Below are 23064 nucleotides of genomic sequence, written 5' to 3'. Positions count from 1 at the left end.
CACTTTCAATATATCCGGTATCATTTTACCGGTTTTATCATTTTGATACCGGTTTTATCATATTTTTACCTGTTATATCGTTGTGGATCGATATATTTTTTTAAAGTATCGACACATTATATGTGCTATAACTGCTTCTCTTTTAAATTCACAAAGTGTCGATCTTTATATAAAGTATCGACACTTTTAATATATCCGGTAACGTTTTACCGGTTTTATCATTTTGTTACCGGTTTTATCATATTTTTACCTGGTATATCGTTTTGGATCGATACATTTTTTAAAAGTATCGACACTTTATAGGATTTAAAACTGCTTCTCTTTTAAATTCACGAAGTGTCGATCCTTATATTAAAGTACCGACACTTTAAATGTATCCGGTAGCGCTTGACCGGTTTTATCATTTCTATACCGGTTTGTCATAGTTTTACCTGTTATATCGTTTTGGATCGACACATTTTTAATTTGGATCGACACGAACCGGTAGCACAATTTTTAATATTTCTTCATGACTTAGACCTACTTTTATAAGTATGGACACTTTTATAAAAATGATATATACTTCTTTGAAAGTTATGTAATTATGTTTCAATTTATTTAATAGTGTTTCATGTTTTCCACCTACAATATTAATTTAATAATTTAATTTACACAAAATATTATTTGATTGTTTTGATATTTTATAAAATATTATTTAGAATTTAAATTTAACAATATTAACCAAATATAATAATAAATATGTTTTCAACAATGAAATAAGTATGGACACTTTTATAAAAATGATATATACTTTTTTGAAAGTTATGTAATTTATGTTTCAATTTTTTTAATAGTGTTTCATGTTTTCCACCTACAATATTAATTTAATAATTTCATTTACACAAAAAATTATTTGATTGTTTGATATTTATAAAATATTATTAAGATTTTAAATTTAACAATATTAACTAAAGATAATAATAAATATTTTCACAGTGAAATAAGTATGGACACTTTTATAAAAAGGATAGATAATTTACAATATAACAGGTAAAAATATGACAAAACCAGATTCATTATGACAAAACCGGTAAAATTTACTTGATATGTTAAAAGTATGGACACTTTTATAAAAAAGATAGATACTTACCGATAACCAAAGTTTACCGGTTACCAAAATTTTTAATAGTTTTTCATATTTTCTACCTAAAACATTATTAGTTGTCAATATAATAGGTACCGCTAAACCGAATTTATTAAATACATTTTAATGTATCCGGTAATGCTGTATATTAACCGTATATTAACCTGCCTTTCCTGAGACATTCCTAGGCCTGTAAACGAACCGAACGCACACGAACGGAGGTATGTTCATGTTCGTTCATTTAATAAATAGACGAACATAAACGAACACGAACATAAACGAACAAATTTTTTTTTTGTTCATGTTCGTTTATTAAGGAATATAATATGTTCATGTTCGTTCATTTAATAAATAAACGAACATAAACGAACACGAACATAAACGAACACGAACATAAACGAACACGAACATAAATGAACACGAACATAAACGTTGGAGACCCTACCTTCCATTGTTCTTTCATGAAAAATAGTCGACAATGCAAATCAACCAAATCTACAGTGATAAATAGCGTAAGAGTTTATTAGCAGTGATGAAATGTTTGAAGATATCAAATATTTTGATCGATCTTTTAAAGATATTAAATGATTCACACAACTTTAATTTAACGCTATAACATTTATCTTAGTGGTCCATGATTACATATGAACAATCATTTTTCGCTATTACACTCTTTTCAGAAATTGCATAGAAACTTTTGTTTTGTTTTCTGGCAAATTCTATATATTTTTCTCTTTATTGATGCTCATATACTTCCGATTGTTACCTTTATCTTCCCATCTATTTCTAGAAAGAAGTATGATGTTTTCTTGAGTTTTAGATGTGAAGATACCTGCAATAACTTTACATATCAACTATTAAGCCAAATAAAACAGAGAAAGAGATGAAAACAGACCTGTAAAACTTCATATTGCACTATAATATAACTTGTTTTGAAGCTTTCAGCGATCGTCTCCACTCTCTAGTGGACACTAGGGTTTGGGAAAAAAGGGAGAAATGAATATAGGTGCGATGTGCCTCACAGGTTGACATATTGGATTTAATCTCTAAATAAAATTGGGTTAATTATGGAGTTGGTCATCAGAATATCATATTAATTAATATTTTTTAAGATACTTACAAATTGGTCACCAAAATTGATTTAAGAAGATTGAGTTAAACATAAATGAATGAACATAAACGAACATAATCGAACAAACATAAACAAACATAACCGAACGAACATAATCGAACGTTCACGAACGTAAATGAACGAACGAGACCTATGTTCATGTTTGTTCATTTAATTAAACGAACAAAAAATATTGTTCATGTTCGTTCATTTAATAAATAAACGCACATAAACGAACTTCCCGCCCACGGTTCACGAACGGTTCGCTGAACGTTCAGTTCATTTACAGGCCTAGACATTCCCGTAAGAAATCTTCATTGACTCTCTTCCTATGTCAGATCTTGTTGATTCTCAATAAATTTAAGAGTGATTTAATATATTACAAAATTTTACCTAAAACATGATTGAGTTATTCTATGAAAATTATCACTTAAAATCATACAAGCCATCAATTATTGAACACAATACCATTAAAAAAATCATATAAAAGGTATTTACTATTTTATTTAAATTCATATTGCAAATAAATACTTATATGTAATTTTTTTCATTTAAGTATTTAAAATAATTTTTTGTCATAGTAAGTATCAAAAGTTATATTTTGATCAAAATAGATATCTTAAGTTTTTTTTTTATCAAAACAGCAATATGTACCTAAAATTTACCATCATTTTCATCTAAGTTCTAAAAAATCGACATGTGATATCAATTAAAAAATAATTTAGGTATTTAAATGAAAAAGATAATTTTTTTAGGTATCTATTTTATCAAAAAAATATTTTAAGTAATGTTTCGATCAAAATGATGATTTTAAGTACTTATTTTGACTAAAAAATATTTTAGATACAAAATATTATATTTTAATTACTTACAAATAATATAAACATTTTATTTATAATTATTTGTTAAATAATTTTCAGAAGAAAAATATATTTTTTACGCTAAAACTTTCTCTTAAACGAAGCCTCATGCAACTATAAATATATACAATTTCTTATATGGATTTATCAACTTCCACGTGAATCCACAACCCCTAAATTTAAAATTTTTCTAGTGAAATTCTCACTAAGATCAAAAACCCAATTTTGTTTAAATGGCATATCATTGTGAAAGCCCTTATCCAGTACTCTCAAACTCGAAAATTGCCATTATCGGAGCTGGAGTTAGTGGCCTCGCGGCTGCTAAACAGCTATATCACCATAACCCCATTGTTTTCGAGGCCTCAGATTCCATAGGTGGGGTATGGAAAAGCTGTGCTTATAATTCTACTAAACTCCAATCCACTCGTAAGAATTATGAGTTTGCAGAATTCCCATGGCAGAATCGAGACGACCCAAGTTTGCCTTCTAAGCTTGAGGTTTTGGATTACTTGGAATCATATGCCAAACACTTTGATGTGTTGAGGTTCGTCAAGTTCAATTCAAAAGTGGTTGAGCTCCGATTCTCCGGTTGCTCGGAAACAACCGACCTCACCGGAAACGCAGGGTACTATTGGAACCGTCCATTGGTAGGCAAACCCGTTTGGGAGATTGCGGTGCAAACTAACGATTCAAACTGCCTTAAGATCATTTCTTTCTATCTACATACAAGTTTCTTTTTTAAATAAAAGCATATGAACTGACCTTAATAAAGAGATGAAATATATATATATTTCTGCTGGCCTTTATTTGCAGTGGTATGCCTTTGAATTTGTCGTTGTTTGCATTGGGCAATATGGAGACATACCCAGAATTTGTAACTTTCAAAACAACAAAGGCCCTGAGATTTTTAAAGGGAATCCTTCATACCATCGATTATTGCAAGCTGAACAAAGATGCTGCTTCTCAGCTACTTAAGCGGAAGATGGTTGTGTTTTGGCTATAAAAAATCAGCCATGGACTTAGTTGTTGAGTGTGTACAAGCAAACCAAGGTAACTTTCCATTAATTATGGTTAAAATGTTAATAATGAAACAAAATTAGGATTAATTTTTTAATTTCAAATGCACCAATTCAAGCAGAAATTATTTCATGGATTCTTTCTACTATGTCATTAATGGTCCCAACTAATTAAAAAGATACACATCAATCTTTTTTTCTATGTCATTCACACACATAAATTTTATTTTACAAGTCAATTTATTCATTAATGTATATCAAAATTAAACCTAAATTTAAATATTAATTTTAAGTTTTCATTAATACATATAATTTTTTTTACCTATCTTCATCCAAGTTTTCTTTCTTCCTATTTATCCAAGTTCTTTTTTTCTCTATCTAAAGTCTCTTTTTACCTCAAATTCATGTATAGGAATAAAAGTAATTGTTAACTGACAGTTCATGTCGATGTTGTCAAAATACTATTCAATTGCATATCAAGGAACACATATTTCAAGTTATGACCAACTAACTGTATATAAAAATTGTAGAATAAATATTCATGGAAAATAACAAATTTATTACTTGTCTATATGAGGTTTCACCAAGGCACAAATAACTAAGGGACAACCAAAAATAATTTTAAAATATTAATCTAATTTGCATGGAGGGAGATGCATTAGAATGAACTCTGAACTTATGGCATTGACAGAGCCATTAACATCCAAATACAATTCCACACTTAGCTTGACTTCTTTGTTGGCTTTAACACGTAACAAAACTTTTAAATTTGAGTTCCCTTCAATTATCATCATAACTTAATAAATTAAAACTTTAGGTATTTTAGTTTAGTGAGCCAGGAAAAAAAATTTGGATGAACATAAATAAATAAATAAACTTTGAGAAAAAAAAAACTCGGATGAAGAGAGATAAAAAAACTTATATGTATTAATGTAGATCCTAAAAATAATGCTTAGTTTAGATTTAATTTTGATACATATTAATGAAAAAACTGGTTTGTAAAACAAAATCAATATGTGTGAATGACATGAAAAAAAGATTGATGTGTATCTATTTAATTGGTTGACACTATTGATGATGTGATGGAAATAGTTTATAAAATAATTATTTCAATTTAAGAGTGGAGTTATAATGATTTTTCTAAAGATATGCTTCTTTCTTTATTTTCATATAGGGATGGATTGAGAGATCGACGGGGTGATAGTCGTCCAAAAAAATTTTAATTTTCATTTATTTTAGATGTTTTGTTTATATTTTTTTATTGGTAATATGTTTTAGTCTCTAAAATTTATTTAGTATATTCTCTTCAAATATTATAAGTTATTCCCTAACATAAAATTATATTTTCGATCCCTGTTTTCAAGCATTGGGTTATTGTTAAGTAATTTAGTTTGCATGAAGGAGCCGAAGGGCAACCATGCACCATGGTGGTAAGGACACCTCACTGGATTGCTCCAAATCATTGATTCTTCGGTTTGCTTTTTTCCCTCTTGTACACTACAAGATCTTCAGAGTTCCTCCATGAAAGACCTAACTAAACCATACTCAGGACCCTCCTTTGCTACCTCTTATCTCCCCTGGTGAGTCCAACTTTTCTTACATGAATCCCTTCACACAACTTTCTTTCTTACATTGTGTGTGTCTATGTGATAGAGGCGTGGGGCTTCGAAGTTCATGGAATCCTTCTTGCTTTGGAAGCTTCCATTAAACAAGTACGGACTGAAACCAGACCACTCATTTGAGGAAGACATCGCAGCGTGTCAGATGGTCACCGTGCCGAAAACTTTCTTTGCGGAGGCTGATAAGGGAAACATTGTATTCAAAAGAGCTTCCGCATGGTGGTTCTGGGAAGAAGGAATCGAGTTCGGTGACAATACGAAAACGAAGGCCGATGTTGTAATTCTCGCAACCGGTTAGAATGGAGTGAAGAAACTTAAAACAATCTTACCCGAGCCGTTCCGGAGTGTGATTGAATATCCGTATGGGATCATGGCCTTGTATAGGTATGCTTGAGAACTCTATGATTTTTTAGACTAATAATAATAATACTTGAACCAGCATGTGATGATTTGTTTTTCAGGGACACGATCCACCCGTTGATACCGAACATGGCGTTTGTAGGTTACGTCGAAAGCTTTTCGAACGTCCGGGCATCGGAGCTTCGTAGCATGTGGGTTGCTCGACTTATCGATGAAAACTTTAAGCTCCCGAGTACCGAAATCATGGTAGAACAAACGTTGAGAGATATGGAATTTATGAGGAAGAAAACCAGGTTCTACAAGAGGCCCTGCGTTGCAGCATTCAACATCAACCACGATGATCAAATATGTGAGGAAATGGGATAGAGCTCTTGGCGGAAAAACAGTGGGTTATTGAAAGCATTTTATTGTTTGATATTAATAAATGCATTGCAGTCAGGCTTATTGTCAGAAAAAAATAACACAAAATCTCATAGACAAATTTGCTTATCCGTAATATTATCCGTAATTCTTATCCATAAAAATTACTTATTAATCTACTCATAATTAACTTTTAAATAATCATTCATTTTTATTATAAAAAAACTTAAAATTATCTTAAAAATTAATGTATACAATAATAATTCTAAATAGTTAAAATTATATTTTCTTCTAATAGTCTTAGTTAATTATAAAAATAATATTAATATTTGTTCAAAATCTTTCTTAATTATTTACAATGCACATACATCATGTAGATGCAGTAGCTTTCGAAATCTTTAAAGAAAATAAATTTTTTATTTATAACTAAAATTATTTAATAGATTCTTAATAATTGAAATTATAAATTACATGATAAGAAATATTTATATTATAATTTTTCCAAAGCAAGGCATCCGTAGAATTGATTTAAATATCACAATACTATTATAATGCTGATCAACAAATTCAAACATGGAAAATTTAAGCCATGTATCAAGCAAATCGTAGGCCCATTGAACCCATACGCCATATCATATAAGGATAAAAGCCTAACAGCCAAGACCCAAGAAAGGCTTTCTTGAGTCAGCCTAGAGATTTGGTGGATCGACATGCTACTCTTATACGTAGAGATGAACATTCGATAGAGTCGATCGAGTTGAGTAAAATTATTTCTAGTTGACGAGTCATATTTTATAACTTTAACTTGACTTTAAATTTTATTGAACCAAATCTAGTTTGTAAAATTCGAGTTGATTCGAGTCAAATTTTCGAGTTTATATTTTAATTTAATTATAAATGTTTATGATATTATTTGATTATAATTTAAATATTTTTTTATAACTATATACAATACATGTATATCTTTTCATATATGATATACATATATCATACAGAGTCGAAGGACTCTACTAAAACTTGAAAATCAATCAACTAATTATTAAAAATTTAGAGTTATTCAAGTTGTATTTTATAACTCGATTTGAACTTAATTTTTTAATCCAGTTGAAAAAAATCAAATTTTAAGTAAATCGAATTTTATTTACTCATACGCATTTAAATCACGTTATTTAAGATGATAGGGTATGATGTAAATTCTAAACTAAAACTATAAAATTTAAATTTAATTAAACAATTAAAAAGATTATTTTTTATCAAAAATGAAACAATAGCTGTCATGTTATAAAATTATAGTAATTATTAATATGATAAATTATATTGGGCAAAATTCTCCAGTTAATGAGTTGAAATAAAAGATTCTTCAGATAATACAACCCAATAATTATTTGTTCATTTGGGATATTTGCTACAGTTCAAGAGTTGGTCATCAGGTCCTCTAGACGACCTCCATAAGTCGTCAAGTCCTCCAAACGTTCAAGCATTGGTTTCCTAGATTTCCCATAAGTAACGGTGATTACCTAAATTGGTAATTAGGCTTTTAGTCGAAAGGTCGCCAAGTCCAATGTTTTCCTTTGTTTCTCATAAGTAACAACGATTACCTATATCGGTAATTAGGCTTTTAGTCGAAACATCCATAGGTCAGTAAGTTCTTCCGGCGACTTTCTAAACTTCCTCGACATGTACTATAACATTCACATTAAATCAAAAAATAATAGTTAGACCTTTTTTTCAACAAATAAAATTTTTCACAACTCTACATCAAATTAGCCATTATATTGCATACCCAAAATCAAAATATACATAAATATTGCACACCGGGAACAAGTGGAAACTGGAAAGTGACACATGCAAGCAATCCAATCCAAAGATCGATTAGAGGACAGCTGTAGAAGCAGTCAATTTACTGTTATTTTCCTCATTACTGATGACTACGCCCACGCCATAACCGAAAGGCGAAAACATAAAAGGTTCCTTTCTCACTGAAACTGACAGCTCTCGCCTCTCCACCCTCCAATTTTCAACCCGTAATAAAATCCTCCTATTTGGCTAAGTCTCTTCCACGTTTCTAACTTCCATTGCTTGCGTCTAGATCTCCTCTGCCCCACACCGCACCATCATCGACCAACTTGGTCAAAGCTTCAATCATAACAGAAACCAAGCCTCAAACTCACCTTTCAGAATTCAGACAGAAGAGCAAAGAGGCAAATTCCTTGTTGAAATGGCCTCCAAGTTGTGCGACTCGTGCAAATCAGCGACGGCCACTCTCTTCTGCAGCTCTGAATCCGCCTTTCTCTGCTCCAACTGCGACTCCAAAATCCACGCCGCCAACAAGCTCGCCTCCCGCCACGCTCGAGTCTTGGTCTGTGAAGTCTGCGAACAAGCGCCGGCTCATGTCACCTGCAAGGCTGATGCAGCCGCTCTCTGCGTTACTTGTGACCGAGACATCCACTCGGCTAACCCTCTCGCTCGCCGCCACGAGCGCGTTCCATTGGCTCCCTTCTATGGTTCTGTCAAGCCCAACACGGCGTTTAACTTCCTCGACGACCGTTACTTCTCCGACGTTGATGGTGACGCTGAATACGGCAGCAGGGAAGAAGCGGAGGCCGTATCGTGGCTGCTCCCCAACCCTAACAACCATAAGGCTATTGAAAGCCCGGACGTGAACGCGGGACAGTACGTGTTTTCCGATATGGATCCGTATCTGGATCTGGATTACAGACATGTGGATCCGAAAATGGAAACACATAAGTATGACCAGGAGCAGAACAGCTCTGCAACTGACGGAGTTGTTCCTGTCCAAAACAAAACCGTCCAAGCTCCGCTTGTTAACGATCACTGTTTCGACTTGGAGTTCACTACACCCAAAGCCTTCCCTTATGGCTACAACTGCAACCCTCACTGCCTTAGCCATAGTGTAAGCATTAAACAAATATAAGCAAATACTAGTATCAGGTCTTTTCGCATAGTCAAAGTTTCAAATTTTAACCATGTTTTTTTTCTATTTACTTTTTGTAGGTGTCATCATCATCGTTGGATGTTGGGGTGGTGCCAGATGGTAGTGCAGTGCCGGACATATCAGTCGCGTGTGGGAAAGGCTCAACGGAATCAACCCATCAGGCGGTGGTGCAACTTTCATCGGTGGAGAGAGAGGTGAGGGTGTTGAGGTACAGAGAGAAGAGGAAGAACAGGAAATTCGAGAAAACGATACGTTACGCCTCGAGAAAAGCTTACGCAGAGGTGCGGCCGAGGATTAAAGGGAGGTTCGCAAAACGCAGTGACATCGAATTCGAGGTCAATGGCGGTAACATGTATGGATTCGGCGTCGTTCCGTCGTTTTGAAATTAACCTCCTCCCATCTCCTTCTAATGTAGCCTGTAATAATATTTTACGACGAATTTTTGGAGTTGTAATTTTTACGTGTTTTCTTTTTTTCCTTTTTACTTGACTACTCACTAAATTACTGTTTTTGTTCAGTATGCAGTATGCAAGAAAGTGAAGAAAGAAGAATGTATTGCCATCTGTAATCCAAATAACTACGGAATCTGGACCATTGGTTCCGCAATGTGTCATGTTTACAGTATTAATGATTATAGGTTAAATTTTGGTTTTGGTACCTCTACTCTGAACAAGTTTGAGATTTTATTATTGTATTTTAATTTGGCATAATATTTATAGAATGCCATTAGTTAATTCTCAGTCAAAGTGTTAGCATTAACTCATGATATTACAAAAACAAAAGATTAAATTATGATGATTATATTACAAATTAAAAATAATATGTAAGGACCGCTATGGTTGGTTGTGCACTCGACAGGTACGTGACTAGAATCGTGGTTGTCGAGATAGCTCCCAATCTCTTTGGAGTTTTCTTTGTCATATATGATATCAACGAGGATCGAAAGAGGTTTAGGGTTAGAGAGAAAGAAGGATTATATGATTTTTCTAAGAGAGTTTGAAAGTTTAGGTGTTATTTTGTTTACGTGTCACTTCATTGAAGTGATACGAATTAATGACTTAATGATAGAAATGAGATAATTAATTCAGTATATTTTTAAAATCGAAGATCAAAGTAAGATATGTAGCAAATAAAAATGATCGATAAAATATTTTATTATTTGTATTTGTATTTAATGTGTGATTCTTCTAAGTTAAATTAGCGGAGTAAAAATTTCAAAAACATATTACTATTTAAATCTATTTCATGTTTGTATAAATTTCATTTTTATTTTAAAGGGCGTATAAATAAAAGGGCATGCACTGCATATTGACCTGCAGGTAAAATTTTAAACCATTAAGCTATTTAACTATTGTTATTTTTAATTATAAATGGTGTATTTATAGGGCTGGTTTGTCTATCCTCTCGTAAGTTGATTTAGATGTATACTCAATTGGTCAACTTTTCTTTTTAATTTTTGAAGAGTTGAAATTTCTTATTATTCTATCAATAATTATTTATTTAAATAATAATTAAGCTGCAAATATCAATCTTTATATATAGGGCGAGGTCTTATTGTGTGAGTATCAATTTTTGTGATACTCAAACTGCTTCTTTAAATATAGTATTTATTTTCCATTTACAACAATAATGTGAAAGCATGTCTGTCCATCTCAAGCTGAAAATGCATGGACATGAATTATTATTCATGCTTCAATGCTTTAAAGTAAAAGCTATTTATGACATGAATGGAAAGTATGGATATTTATTGCACACATTAAAGTAGATGATGAATAATGATAATTACATAAAAAGCAGCAACCATATCATAGATCAGGTTGCATTTAAATCCATTAAAGTTAACACATACAAGACAGTAATAAATATAAAACAATAGATAAATCTAGGATTGACGTTCAACGGAATTTTAATATTTTGAACACTTAATTAGGTATAATATTGATTTTTTTTTCGTCATTTTATTATACAATTTGATATTTAAAATTAACATTTTTCTTAAATTAGTGTTTAATTTTTTTTTATCGTTGATATATGTGTTGAGATGTCACTTAAATAATCAATTAAGTTATTTATGTGATATTGATTGGTCAAATATTTGGATCTGTCGTAACCGGTTTTCGCCCGGGCACTAATTTTGCACTTACTTGGCGGGAAAAGTGATGTGAATAAATGGTTTTTAAAATAATTTGGGAGTCACCATCGGCCTTTTGGGTTAGGTAGGTTGAATACCTAAAAATTATCTTTTAAAAGAGTTTTAAGAAAACATCAGTTAAAAGATGAATTGATCTGCGTTTATAACCAAAAATTCATTCTTTTTAATAATAAAAAGGGATTCGTGGTCGGTTACGTTTAGGGAATGATTAGCACCCCTACAACGCCCAAAATTGGTACTTTTAAATTATAAATTGTCTCTATTATTGGAAATTTAAAAATTCAAAGATATATTTAATTCATAATTCTATTATTTTCAAATAATTTTAAGAAAAATATATTAATATACATAAATAAGATATTTACTTATTTAGAAATATCAAAAAAGGGCTTCTAGGTGCTTTAAGACAGCTCTTTTCTTTGATATTAAAAAATAAATAAATATCAAAAACATTTTATTTTAATATAGTAAGATATTTATTTATTCAAAAATATCAGAAAAGAGCTTATAGGTACCTTAAGACAGCTCTTTTCTTCGATATTAAAAATAAATAAATATCAAAATATGATTATTTTTCTTAAAAGTAATTTACAAAATTAAATTTATAAATAGAAAAATAGAATAAATAAATAAATATTATATATATTTATAAGACTATATATATTGACATAATTAATAAATAATAATAGTAATAGTAATGATAATTAAATATATATGAACATAAATATATAAAAGTAACATATGATTAAATAAAATTAAAACATGGTATGAAAAAAAAATAAAAAGTAATAAAGCTTGTAAAATAAATGAAAATATTAAACTTAGGGACTAAATTATAATCTAATAAAATTAAATACCTAATTTGTAATTAATTATTTAAAATTATAGGGATTAAACATGTTATTTTTCTTATTTATTAATTTAGTGACTAAATTAAAATTATATAAAATTTGAATATCAGATTAAAATAAATTAAAAATATGTAATCGGGATTAAAATATTAATTATTAAAACTAAAGGACTAAATACGTATTTTATCTAAAATATTTATAATTACGGTTAAGGGCTAAAATATAAATAAATAAAATTTAGAGACCAAATTAAAAGGATCATAAATTTGATTCAGTGACTAAAATGTAAAACATATAAAACAGAGGGACTACTGACAGGGTTTAACGTTTAAAAATTACACAAATAGCCCTCCCCAAAACGGCATCGTTCGGGGAGGGCTATTTAAGCCCGAAACGGCTTGCCCTTCGGGCCAGCTCTCTCATTTGCTCTCTTATCATTCTCTCTCTAACTGAGAGAGAATGAAAAACACTCTCCCCTCTCTCTTAAATTCCCTCGTCTGTGGGAATTCCGACAACCGTCGACAGCCACACGCCGTCGCAAGTTCCGCCGCCGGCCACCGCCTCCTGTGGCCGAAAATTCCCAAATTTACCTAAAATATAGATCTAAACGCCCTAAGACCGATTCCGGTCTTTGTTTTCCCTAAAAACCCTTAGGCTCCTGTAGATCTAATTTTTTTACATCTGAACTTTTGATTTCACGGTGGTTCCACGGTGGTTCGGCAGCTCTTCGATGGTGAGTTCCTTCTCCGTTTCTCTCATTCTCTCATTCTGTCTTTCGTTTTCTTTGGATATGGTTGCTCTCGTCGTTACTGTGTTATGTCTTGCTGGGTATCTTTGTCGTTCATCCTCTCTGTTTTCTTTTTTTTTCTTTTTGCAGGTGTGGTCATATAGTCTCGAAGAGGCTCTCGTCGGACCAGTCAATAGAGAAAGCTTTGGTGAGTCACCGAACTTCCAGTGGTTACTCACCTCTAGAGCAGCGATGTGTATGACCTCAGGATGCTTCTGGAGCATTCTAGTGAGGTGGTGTCAAGGTAGCAAGGCGTCGGCAGCTGCTGGTTGGGTCACCTGGCATTGAAGGTGTCGGTTGGCTGACGAACGGCGGCCATATTGCCCTAGGGTATCATAACCCTAGGGTTTCTGCTAGCACCATCTGAACCGTTGGATCAATGCTAGATCCAACGGTGGAGAAACAAAGCGGCGACAGTACTAGGATAGAAAACCCTAGTTGGGTTTTAGGGTTTTTGATGGATTTGCTCAGTTGGGCCAGAATTGGGCTACTATTTGGGTTGTAATTTGGGCCTATAATATATAATAAATAATAATATTAATAATAATAATAATAAATAATAATAATAAATATAATAATAATAAATATAAAAAAACAAATGTAAAAAACTAGTGTCTTCAGCTGCATCTCTTTGCTCATTCTTGTATTAACAAGAATAGGGCAAAGACAAAAAGACAATAAGTTTTTTTTTCATTTGACTTCATTTGATTATGATGGTAATGTTGAATAAAATCTTCTTTGGGTTTAGTTCTTCTCATTATGAACTTTTCCACTGGGGATGATAATTTGTCTCCTTTTGTGATGTAATCTAGAAATATTGATGTTGATCTATCTCTTTCTGTGATAGAATCATGCAAAAGATTGAACAAGTTCTTCTCATTATGAACTTCTTCTTCCTTCTTCAGATGAGTTCTTCTCATTATGAACTCTCTCTGGAAAAGTTGATCCATCGAGTGATGAATTCGAGCAAAAAGTTGAACAAATTCTTCTCATTATGAACTTTTTTCTTCTTTCTTCAGATGAGTTTTTCTCATTATGAACTCGCCCTGGCAATGTTGATCCATCAAATGATGAATTCAAGCGAAAAGTTGAACAAGTTCTTCTCATTATGAACTTCTTCTTTCTTCAGATGAGTTCTTCTTATTATGAACTTTATTTGGAAAAGTTGATGCTGATCTATCTCATTCTGTGATAGAATTATGCAAAAGGTTCAACAAGCTCTTCTCATTATGAACTTCTTCTTCCTTATTCAGATGAGTTCTTCTCATTATGAACTTTCTCTGGAAAATTTGATCCATCAAGTGATGAATTTAAGCAAAAGGTTGAACAAATTCTTCTCATTATGAATTTCTTCTTTCTTCTTCAGATGAATTCTTCTCATTATGAACTCTAACTGGCACTGCTGATCCACCGGGTGATGAATTTAAGCAAAAAATTGAACAAGTTCTTCTCATTATGAACTTCTTATTTCTTCTTCATATGAGTTCTTCTCATTATGAAATTTCTCTGGAAAAGCTGATCCATCAAATGATGGATTTGAGCAAAAGGTTGATCAAGCTCTTCTCATTATGAACTTCTTCTTCCTTCTTCAGATGAGTTCTCATTATGAACTTTAACTTGAAATGTTAATGATGATCTATCTTCTTATGTGATAGAGTCAAGCAAAAGGTTGAACAAGCTCTTCTCATTATGAACTTCTTCTTCCTCTTTAGATAAGTTCTTCTCATTATGAACCTTCTGGCAACGCTGATCCATCGAATGATGAATTCGAGCAAAAGGTTGAACAAGTTCTTCTCATTATGAACTTTCTCTTCCTTATTCAGATGAGTTCTTCTCATTATGAACTTTCTCTGGTAATGCTGATCCATTGAATGATGGATTTGAACTTTGCTAAAATCTTTGAAATTCCTGTCAACATTTACCATGGATAAAATGAATGAAAATGCTCCTATTTTGCAAATGTCTAAATATGATGCATGAATGTTGATGCAATCTTCATTTGACTTCAAAATGGTGAACTCGGTTTTCCTCCACTTCATCATTTATTGCCAGGGTCACCTCTGGATATCAGTGTAGCAACTTATGCTATCAAGCTTGCATTTCTGAAGAACCATCTGATCAACTTGTATCTTTATGTCTTCTTTGCTTCATGAAAGTCTCAGAAGAATTGTTTCATTTGTGGAACTCTTGTCGTAGTCAGAACTATGACCTTGATGCCCCATTTTATCTTGGATAAAACCAACTTTCTTTGCTTGGAGTTGCGCAGAAATCCGATAAAGCTTTCATCTTTGAAAAGAGAATCTGTCATCTTTAAAAAGGGAATCTATCATCTTTGAAGAGTGTAGATGTAGATATGCCTGACTCAGCAGGGATTAATTAGGAGAGTAGAGTTTGTTCTGATTTGACTCTTGAAACACATCATAAGGAGAATTTATCTCAATTCCTTTCATGTCCCCACATTTAAATGGTTCTTGAACAAGGCAACTTGGATCATATCATGTCGAGATGCTTAACAACAACCTGTCGTTCAACCTTAGTTGGCTCCACTAGTTTCTTGTTGTTAAAATTTCAGCTCTCCTTCTGCGGAAAGAGATCTTCATCTTGTATCTCACTTCTAATCTTGAAGTTGAAGAATACAAACTTCATCTTGGATCAATAAATGGAAACCATATGATTGCAACATTGGTTCATCACCATAATCACTGGTTCGTAAAACATTTGACAATACATTCATCTTTTCCTGTGGTTTCTGTCGAGATGTAAAACACTTGACAACACCTTCATCCTTTTCTGTGGCTTCTGCTCAGATGTTCGTAAAGCATTTGACAACACATTCATCATTTTCTGTGGCGTCTGCTCAGATTTCTCAATTATTGAAGCTCTTTGCCTAGTGTTCAAAGTTTTTGTATGATATCACAAGATCACTTGAGAACAAAACTCAGTGGGGATACAAGTTAGATGCTGGTATGACCAAAAATAGTTGGTCAATTTCACAAAATGTGCTAGTGATGAATTGAGTAAGAGATACCAATTGATCTTGATATTGTCTCAGGCAAGGGTAAGTGTGATATTGATCACGTTTTCTTCTGTAATGAGCATTGTAGGAATTAGAAACACACCCACTATAAGAGCCATGTATGGAAAGATATCCGTAGAATTCTTGATGCTGGGGATGAAACGCACATGATAAACCAAATAGATGAAAACTCGGTTCAGTCTAGCTGGCAATAATAACCCCAATAACACCGGGAAAGAGCAATATACATGAGCTTCTCTCTTCAATGTCATCAAGTAAACAAAACTGATGTGAAAAACAGCTTCGTAACCTCAACAGTATGGTTGAACTAACTGACAGGAATCTCAAAGAAATATTTTCAATTATCACCGACACACAAAAGGCTAAATTCAGATTTCGAGGTCTCGAGGAATTGATCCTTGGATCGAATGGTCTACAAAGGGACCATCTTTATTCATGCAACCATGATGTAGCTTAACAAAGAACACACTGTCATGTGACATATGGTTTAAAAAGATTGGTATTTGAAATCATACTTGCTGAATAAATATTCGTTCAACAACAGGACCCTAATGCAACTGCCTGATAAACGAAGCAATTATGTGTAGTCAGATTGACTGTTATTGTTTCACCATTTTCATTCTTCATATTTTTCTGTCTCATTGGAAATATCTGCTCAAGTCAATGATTTTTAACACATGATGATGTGGGCCTTCAGCATGCCCAACAATTGCTGATACGAACGTTCAAAATACATCAACATTCTTGATTCTGATTTAAATGGGCTTTCAGCATACCCCGATATTTGCTTCTTGTTAATCTAAGCCTTCAAAATGCCCCACATGGATCTGTCTGAAGGAACCTTTAAAATGCCCCAACATTTGCTGATACAGATGTTAAAAGTGTGCTCAACATTACTTCTTGTTGAGATGAGCCTCTAAGAATACCCAAATATTCATATTGTTGTGAGCCTTCAAAATGCCCCAATATTCTATTTCTGATTGAAATGGGCCCTCAAGATGTCCCTCTAGATTTGTCTGATTCACTCTCAATGTCTGTTTGACTGAAATGTCATGATCCCCACGAGGTCCAATTTTGACAATGAATTGTTGTAGGTACTTGTAGCTTTATTCGTGCCCCAAATTTGTTTATCTTGAATACTCTAATTCTGGTGTCACTAAACAGTAGTATTGTCAAGTAACTAGAGAAATTCTCTTCATGTTGTCACAAATTTAAGAAGTACTTAATCATTCTGACAGAAACGTCTGAAATATGTGTCTTCTGAATGAGGTGACCATTTTCTGTATCTGGAGGGGTCTAGTCAGACAGAGTAGTATAAATTGCTTGGTAATCTATTCCAAGCTGACACAGTGGCTTATCATCTTTCAGTGAAAGCCATCTCTGAAATATACTTTTCTGTGGAAGAGAAACCAATTTATGCAAACAGTAATCTGATGCACTGGCAAGACTACATATACAATGGTACATGCTCTTGAAAAATCTACACCCATGCAACATGTTGATTCTGATAACAACTCATCTGATTATGAAGCGATCTTTCAGGATGATTTCACAGATATTGATAGTTCTTTCTGATACCGAGGAAATCCTGAATTCTAATTCTGATGAGGAGAATAAACTGTTATACTTGACAAAAACAGGATATTCATAGGTTGAGGCTTCAATAGCCATGGAGAGATGTGGTCTGAATTCATCAATTACAGAGTTGACAGATTTTATATGTGCTGCTCAAATGGCTAAAGCTGTCGACACACTTCTTTCAGGAGAAGATAGGAAGCCATTATGCAATGACCCCAATTACAAGAAAAAGCAAAACCCAAGCTATGATTTTTGGAAAAGGAAGAAGCAGATGAAGCTTGAAAAGAAGCTTATTAATGAAGACGATTATGCAATTCATCTTTCAAATCCAATGATTGGTTTTGGGGTTCCTACCGAACCAGATCAGATAACTCAAAGAACACTTCCAGAAGATGCTATTGGGTCTTTTATTTCTACTATGAGCAAATTCATCTTTCAAATCAAATGATTGGTTTTGGGGTTCATACCAAATCAAATCAGATAACTCAAAGAATACTTCCAGAAGATGCTATTGGGCCTCCTTATCTCTAACACGATAACGTGGCACTTGCTCCGGTTAATGTTTGGACTGGAATATTACAGTACTTATTCGATGTAGAGCCAGAATTTGTAGATTCAAAACATTTTCATGCTACTACACTGAAAAGGGGCTATATTCATAATCTGCCAATTGAGAACAGATTTACTCTTATCATGTTTTCTCCACGCGCTAGACATGATATTTTTCCATTGACAAAGAAATGATGGCCTTCTTGGGATCCAAGAACAAAGTTGAACTGTTTACAAACATGTACAGGAAGTGCCAAATTGACAGAAAGGGTCTGTAAGGCTCTTGAAGCTTATGACGATGAGCCACCTTCGAGTGTCCAGAAGTATGTTCTTGATGAGTGCTGAAAATGGAATCTGGTATGGGTTGGAAGGAATAAGTTGTTCCACTTGAACCTGATGTGGTGAAAATGCTTCTAGGTTTCCCTAAAAACCATACATGAGGATCTGTATAGAGACATGTTCCATGCTAGTATCAATGCCCTGTCTCTTTTCTCTGGGATCAATGATGCAGAAGTTGTCTTTTACTGTCTTGACATACTTTTGAAAACAGATGTGCAAGAACTGAATGATGATCGGTTGGAGCAATTGATGAGTAGATTTTTCGAATTCGACCTTGTTGTCGGTGGTATCCAGCGTAACAACCTTACTGGAAGAAATAAACATCATCAGCATGAACTAGAAGATTTTTGTTGGTTCATTTTCTTGCAATGACTGTTACGACAACTATCTCTTCTGCTGCTCCAATATATCCCCCTCTTTTCGAATTATGAAACGGTTTAGTTGACAGGAAAATTGGTCATCTTCAACTTTTGAAATCCTGTAACCAATGTTACCCTATATAAAAAGCCTATAATGGTAGATTCTGTTCCAATGTCTTATTCTGTGCCATAAGTCCTCAAATTCGAATTCAGCAATCTTCTGAAGGACATAATGGATATAATCTTGTCAAGGAAATTGATCAGCATGGAAAAGGCAGCAATGTTGTATCAAGACTTGAGCCAGCATCATGGTATAACCAGAGTGCAGGTAGTGACTTTTTCATGGCTCTATGATGTAATCTTCTAGAGAACATGAATTGATGGTTGGGGAAAATAATTTGTCTGGTGATGCTTATTGACCTCAGCATGGGATAAACGATAATCTTTCTTGATGAGCTACTAATAATGTCATAGGAGAGTATCACAAGTTCAATTTTTCAGACTTTCTGGCTTCTTGGACCACTTGCCTTCAAAAATGTGAAGTGTTTCATTATTCTGGCCTCGTTCATTCTTTTTCTACAACAGAGATAGAATAAGAAACAATTGCTTCAAGGACCTTCCTCATTTGAGACTGTCATGTTTGAAAATGTTTTTTCTCCTTTCTTTATTGAAGAATGAAAGAATTTTGTAAAGTATTACCCCTTTCAGGTTCACAATATAATCAAATCATAAACAATGAGTTTAATGAATATCAAATAAATCAACTACATTTTTAAATTATTCAAAAATCATAGTCCTATGGTAAGTGTCAAAATGATTGATTTGAGGTGTAGGTTGATTTTGGTAAAGTAGGTTCTTTCAAGTTGGTTCAGTATGTCGCTTCGGGCTTCCACTAACTTGAAGAAATGGTTGTTATGCTCATCTTGTAGAGATACTTTTTGATTCCAGAATCTCAGGAACATCTTTTGGGATGTGCGATGCTTCATTTACGAGCTTAAGATCGTCTCTTATGTCATTGTTGCACCATTTAATATTCGAGCCGCCTTTCTAGGTTTTCAACTCGAATCCTCCTTTGGTTCTAAGATGTTATTTAAAAATTTACATCTTGAACCCCCTTTTATCATTTTTTATATCATGCATTAAAGATTTTAAAAAGAAATTTTTGCAAATAAAAATCAATCTTGAGAGGCGGAATGAATTCTGAAGATATTCTCTCTTAATTGGATGCCTTCAATTTTGCTTTGCTTGACTTGGATCTGCTTTGTTGGGGATTTTTCTATCATCTGGATCCCTCTAAAATGCCAAATTTTGGATTCATTTCCATTTTTTCATATCTTCATCATTTCTTGCTCTTCTTATTGAATATGAATATCTGAATTAATTGTACTTGATCCATCTTGTAACTTGAGACTCCCTGGAGTCACCCATCTTGATTCAATTTCTCCCCTTTTTTCTTCTTTCCTTTTTTTTCTCATTTTTCCTTTTTCATCTTTTTTCTTTTTTTCTTTCTTTGCTGGATTTTTTTTGCTGGATGAGTATAAGACTTCAACTATTTTGAATACCTCTTTTTCTTTTTTATCATTTTTCTTTCTTCAAGTATAATATTTGTTGACAGAATCTAAGTTTATTTGGTTTCTCAGAACTTTCCCATCCATTTCTGCCAAGATCAACGCTTCTTCGAAAAAGGTCTTTTTTACAACGTATGGTCCTTCCCAATTAGGCATCCATTTCCCCCGGAAATCTTTATGTATAGGCAAAATCTTTTTCAGCACAAGATCATCCTCTTGGAATTCTCTTGGATGTATTTTCTTATCCGTTTCTAATGCATTTGCTCATGGTAAAATAGCTTTCAATTGATTCTCATCAATAAGGTTTAATTGATTAAATCGAGCTTAGATACATTCAGTCTTCTACAATTTGTCCTCCTTTAGGATACAAAATGATGGGATCTTAACTTCAATTGGTAATACTGCTTCCATCCCATAGACTAAACAATAAGATGTTGCCCCAGTAAATGTTCGCACAGTAATTCAATATGCATATAAGGCAAAAGGTAGCTTCTCGTGCTAATCCTTGTAAGCTTCAGTGGTCTTTGTAATGATTCTCTTAAGGTACTTATTTGCTCCTGCAAATGCCCCATTCATCTTTGGGTGATATGACACTGAGCTGGCGTGCTTGATCTGTGCTCGAAGTTTAATCATCTCATACATAGAAATCTTTGTAAAAAGAGGTATCTCCAGGGGAATGAATATTCAAGATTAACTTTACTTACATGAAAAATGCAATTAATGCATGACATATTTATTTCAATCAATCATTTTTTTCTCTGAGTATGCTCCAATCACTCAAAATTATGATCAATGAGTTCGTCCATGATGCCTCATCTCGTCTCTTCTTGTAGTAAGATTCACGGATAATTGAAAGTTTGGTTCTTTTGAGGTCTTTTGGTTTATGATGGTTTTGTGTTCGGAAAGACAAATGTGTGACTTTTGAAGTCATGTATATGGTGGAATGTAGTATCATCAATCAACTATACCCGAAAAGGTAAACATCTAGAGTATGTGTCTCAAAAATAGGTGGAGACATTTCCTCAGAATATTTGTAGTGTCAGGATTTGGTTTGAGTAATTGACATTGGATGGGATATTGAAGATATAATTTTACCACTTGCCAATAGATCTATAACTCTTGAAAAATTAAAAGAATATTTAATCTACTTGATACTCAATAATCTCAAGATTAAAATTTGACTCCTTGCTCATAATCATAAAAGAAACACATTTATTTATTGCACAAAAGGCAGAGAAATGAACAAAAAAATATTCAAACAAGATGTTGAAAGTAAAAAGGTACTACAGTGGTAGATAACACTTCCATTTGTTTATGCATCATTACTCCTCTATTGTTGGGTGTGTACTTGGCCCAGGATTTTTATCCTTATTTGTCCCCCATTTCTTGATCATTTCTTGTGTCAAGACTCCCTTGTCGACGAGCGTCTCTATTTCCTTTAATAGTGACCAATAATTCCCTGTTGAATGTTCAGATACTCCCAAGTGAAAATTACAGAAGCTATTTTGATCATAGCAATGGGCATAAGGCTTTGGTGACACCTTCACCAATCTTGGTGTAATGTATTGACCTTTAACCAAATGAGGGTACAGGTCTGAGATAGATTCTTGAAACACCTTTAGAGTTTTTCTTGCTCGCGAGGCTATCACTTTCTTTGATCGTTCTGAACGAATGAATGCTCATTTCAGCTATAACTGGGGTAATATTAACCAGATTTCTTAAGTTGTCCTTTGCCTTACTGGTTTTCGGCAAATCTGATACATGTATCTGAGGTGTCTTCTGGGTTATATCTGCCTCATTCTTTCTTAGACCTATAGGCCAATCTCGAATTACATCCATGGGAGCCTTTTGATTTCTTTTCCCATTTTCTTGTGCCCAATATTCTTCGTAGGATTTGGTTACATTAGTTTCTGTTGCAACAACGATTTCTGAACATTGAACCTTAACCCCTTCTTTTATCTTGCATTTTTGAATTGCTTGCTCTAAAGGGTCTTGGCAATTTCCCTTAAGGTTACCAGGAACCTTAACTGAACATTTTGGAATTCCAGTCTGATTTATCCAAGGAACTTCCTTATAGGTCTAATTCTCATTTGGAGGCCACTATGATTGATTAAGTTGTGGAGTAACTAATCTGGCTGAGACCATTTTTGGATGCAACTTTTCACTCGAACAGTGGAAGGGAGGAAATTGAAATCCATGCACATTCTTTTTATTCTTGATCACTCTATAAGGTTTGACATAATGTTTAACTGAATAAGACCTCACTGTATTAACCCCATCTTCTTTCTTGACTTTAGTATTGTCAGAGCCTCTTATGTTGCCATTCTTGATAGCCATTTCGATGATTTCTCCAATTATGATGATATCAGAGAAATTATTAGGGACAACCCCTATCATGTGATTAACATAAGGAAATTTTAATGTGCTGATGAACAAAGT

The 23064-nt window shown here is 33.2% G+C and overlaps 1 protein-coding gene and 1 pseudogene across 2 annotated transcripts; both read left to right on the top strand.

Moving 5' to 3' along the window:
- The first annotated feature begins 3327 nt into the window (after positions 1–3327).
- LOC120117555 lies at positions 3328–6458 on the top strand (annotated as a pseudogene).
- Positions 6459–8510: 2052 nt separating this feature from the next.
- LOC120117700 (zinc finger protein CONSTANS-LIKE 4-like) lies at positions 8511–10062 on the top strand. 2 transcript variants are annotated; one of them, XM_039137940.1, is made up of 3 exons: positions 8513–9363; positions 9465–9504; positions 9535–10062. In XM_039137940.1, the coding sequence occupies exons 1-3, from the start codon at positions 8668–8670 to the stop codon at positions 9786–9788; spliced, it is 990 nt and encodes a 329-aa protein (XP_038993871.1). In that variant the 5' UTR covers positions 8513–8667; the 3' UTR covers positions 9789–10062. The 2 variants fall into 2 exon arrangements, with proteins under 2 accessions (XP_038993869.1, XP_038993871.1); XM_039137938.1 differs by having other exon boundaries at positions 8511–9363; positions 9465–10062.
- Positions 10063–23064: the final 13002 nt, after the last annotated feature.

This window comes from Hibiscus syriacus, unplaced genomic scaffold (assembly GCF_006381635.1).
Source record: "Hibiscus syriacus cultivar Baekdansim isolate YM2019G1 unplaced genomic scaffold, ASM638163v2 tig00110321_pilon, whole genome shotgun sequence".
Classification (NCBI taxonomy): domain Eukaryota; kingdom Viridiplantae; phylum Streptophyta; class Magnoliopsida; order Malvales; family Malvaceae; genus Hibiscus; species Hibiscus syriacus.
The sequence above is the reverse complement of the archived record's forward strand: the minus strand, read 5'-3'. Positions and strand labels throughout refer to the sequence as shown.

Excerpts from the sequence above, each read along its gene's own strand:
- LOC120117700 (XM_039137938.1), top strand. The coding sequence starts at position 8,668 with ATGGCCTCCAAGTTGTGCGACTCGTGCAAATCAGCGACGGCCACTCTC. Across the intron at positions 9,364-9,464 it reads CTCACTGCCTTAGCCATAGT|GTGTCATCATCATCGTTGGA; the intron begins GTAAGCATTAAA and ends TACTTTTTGTAG.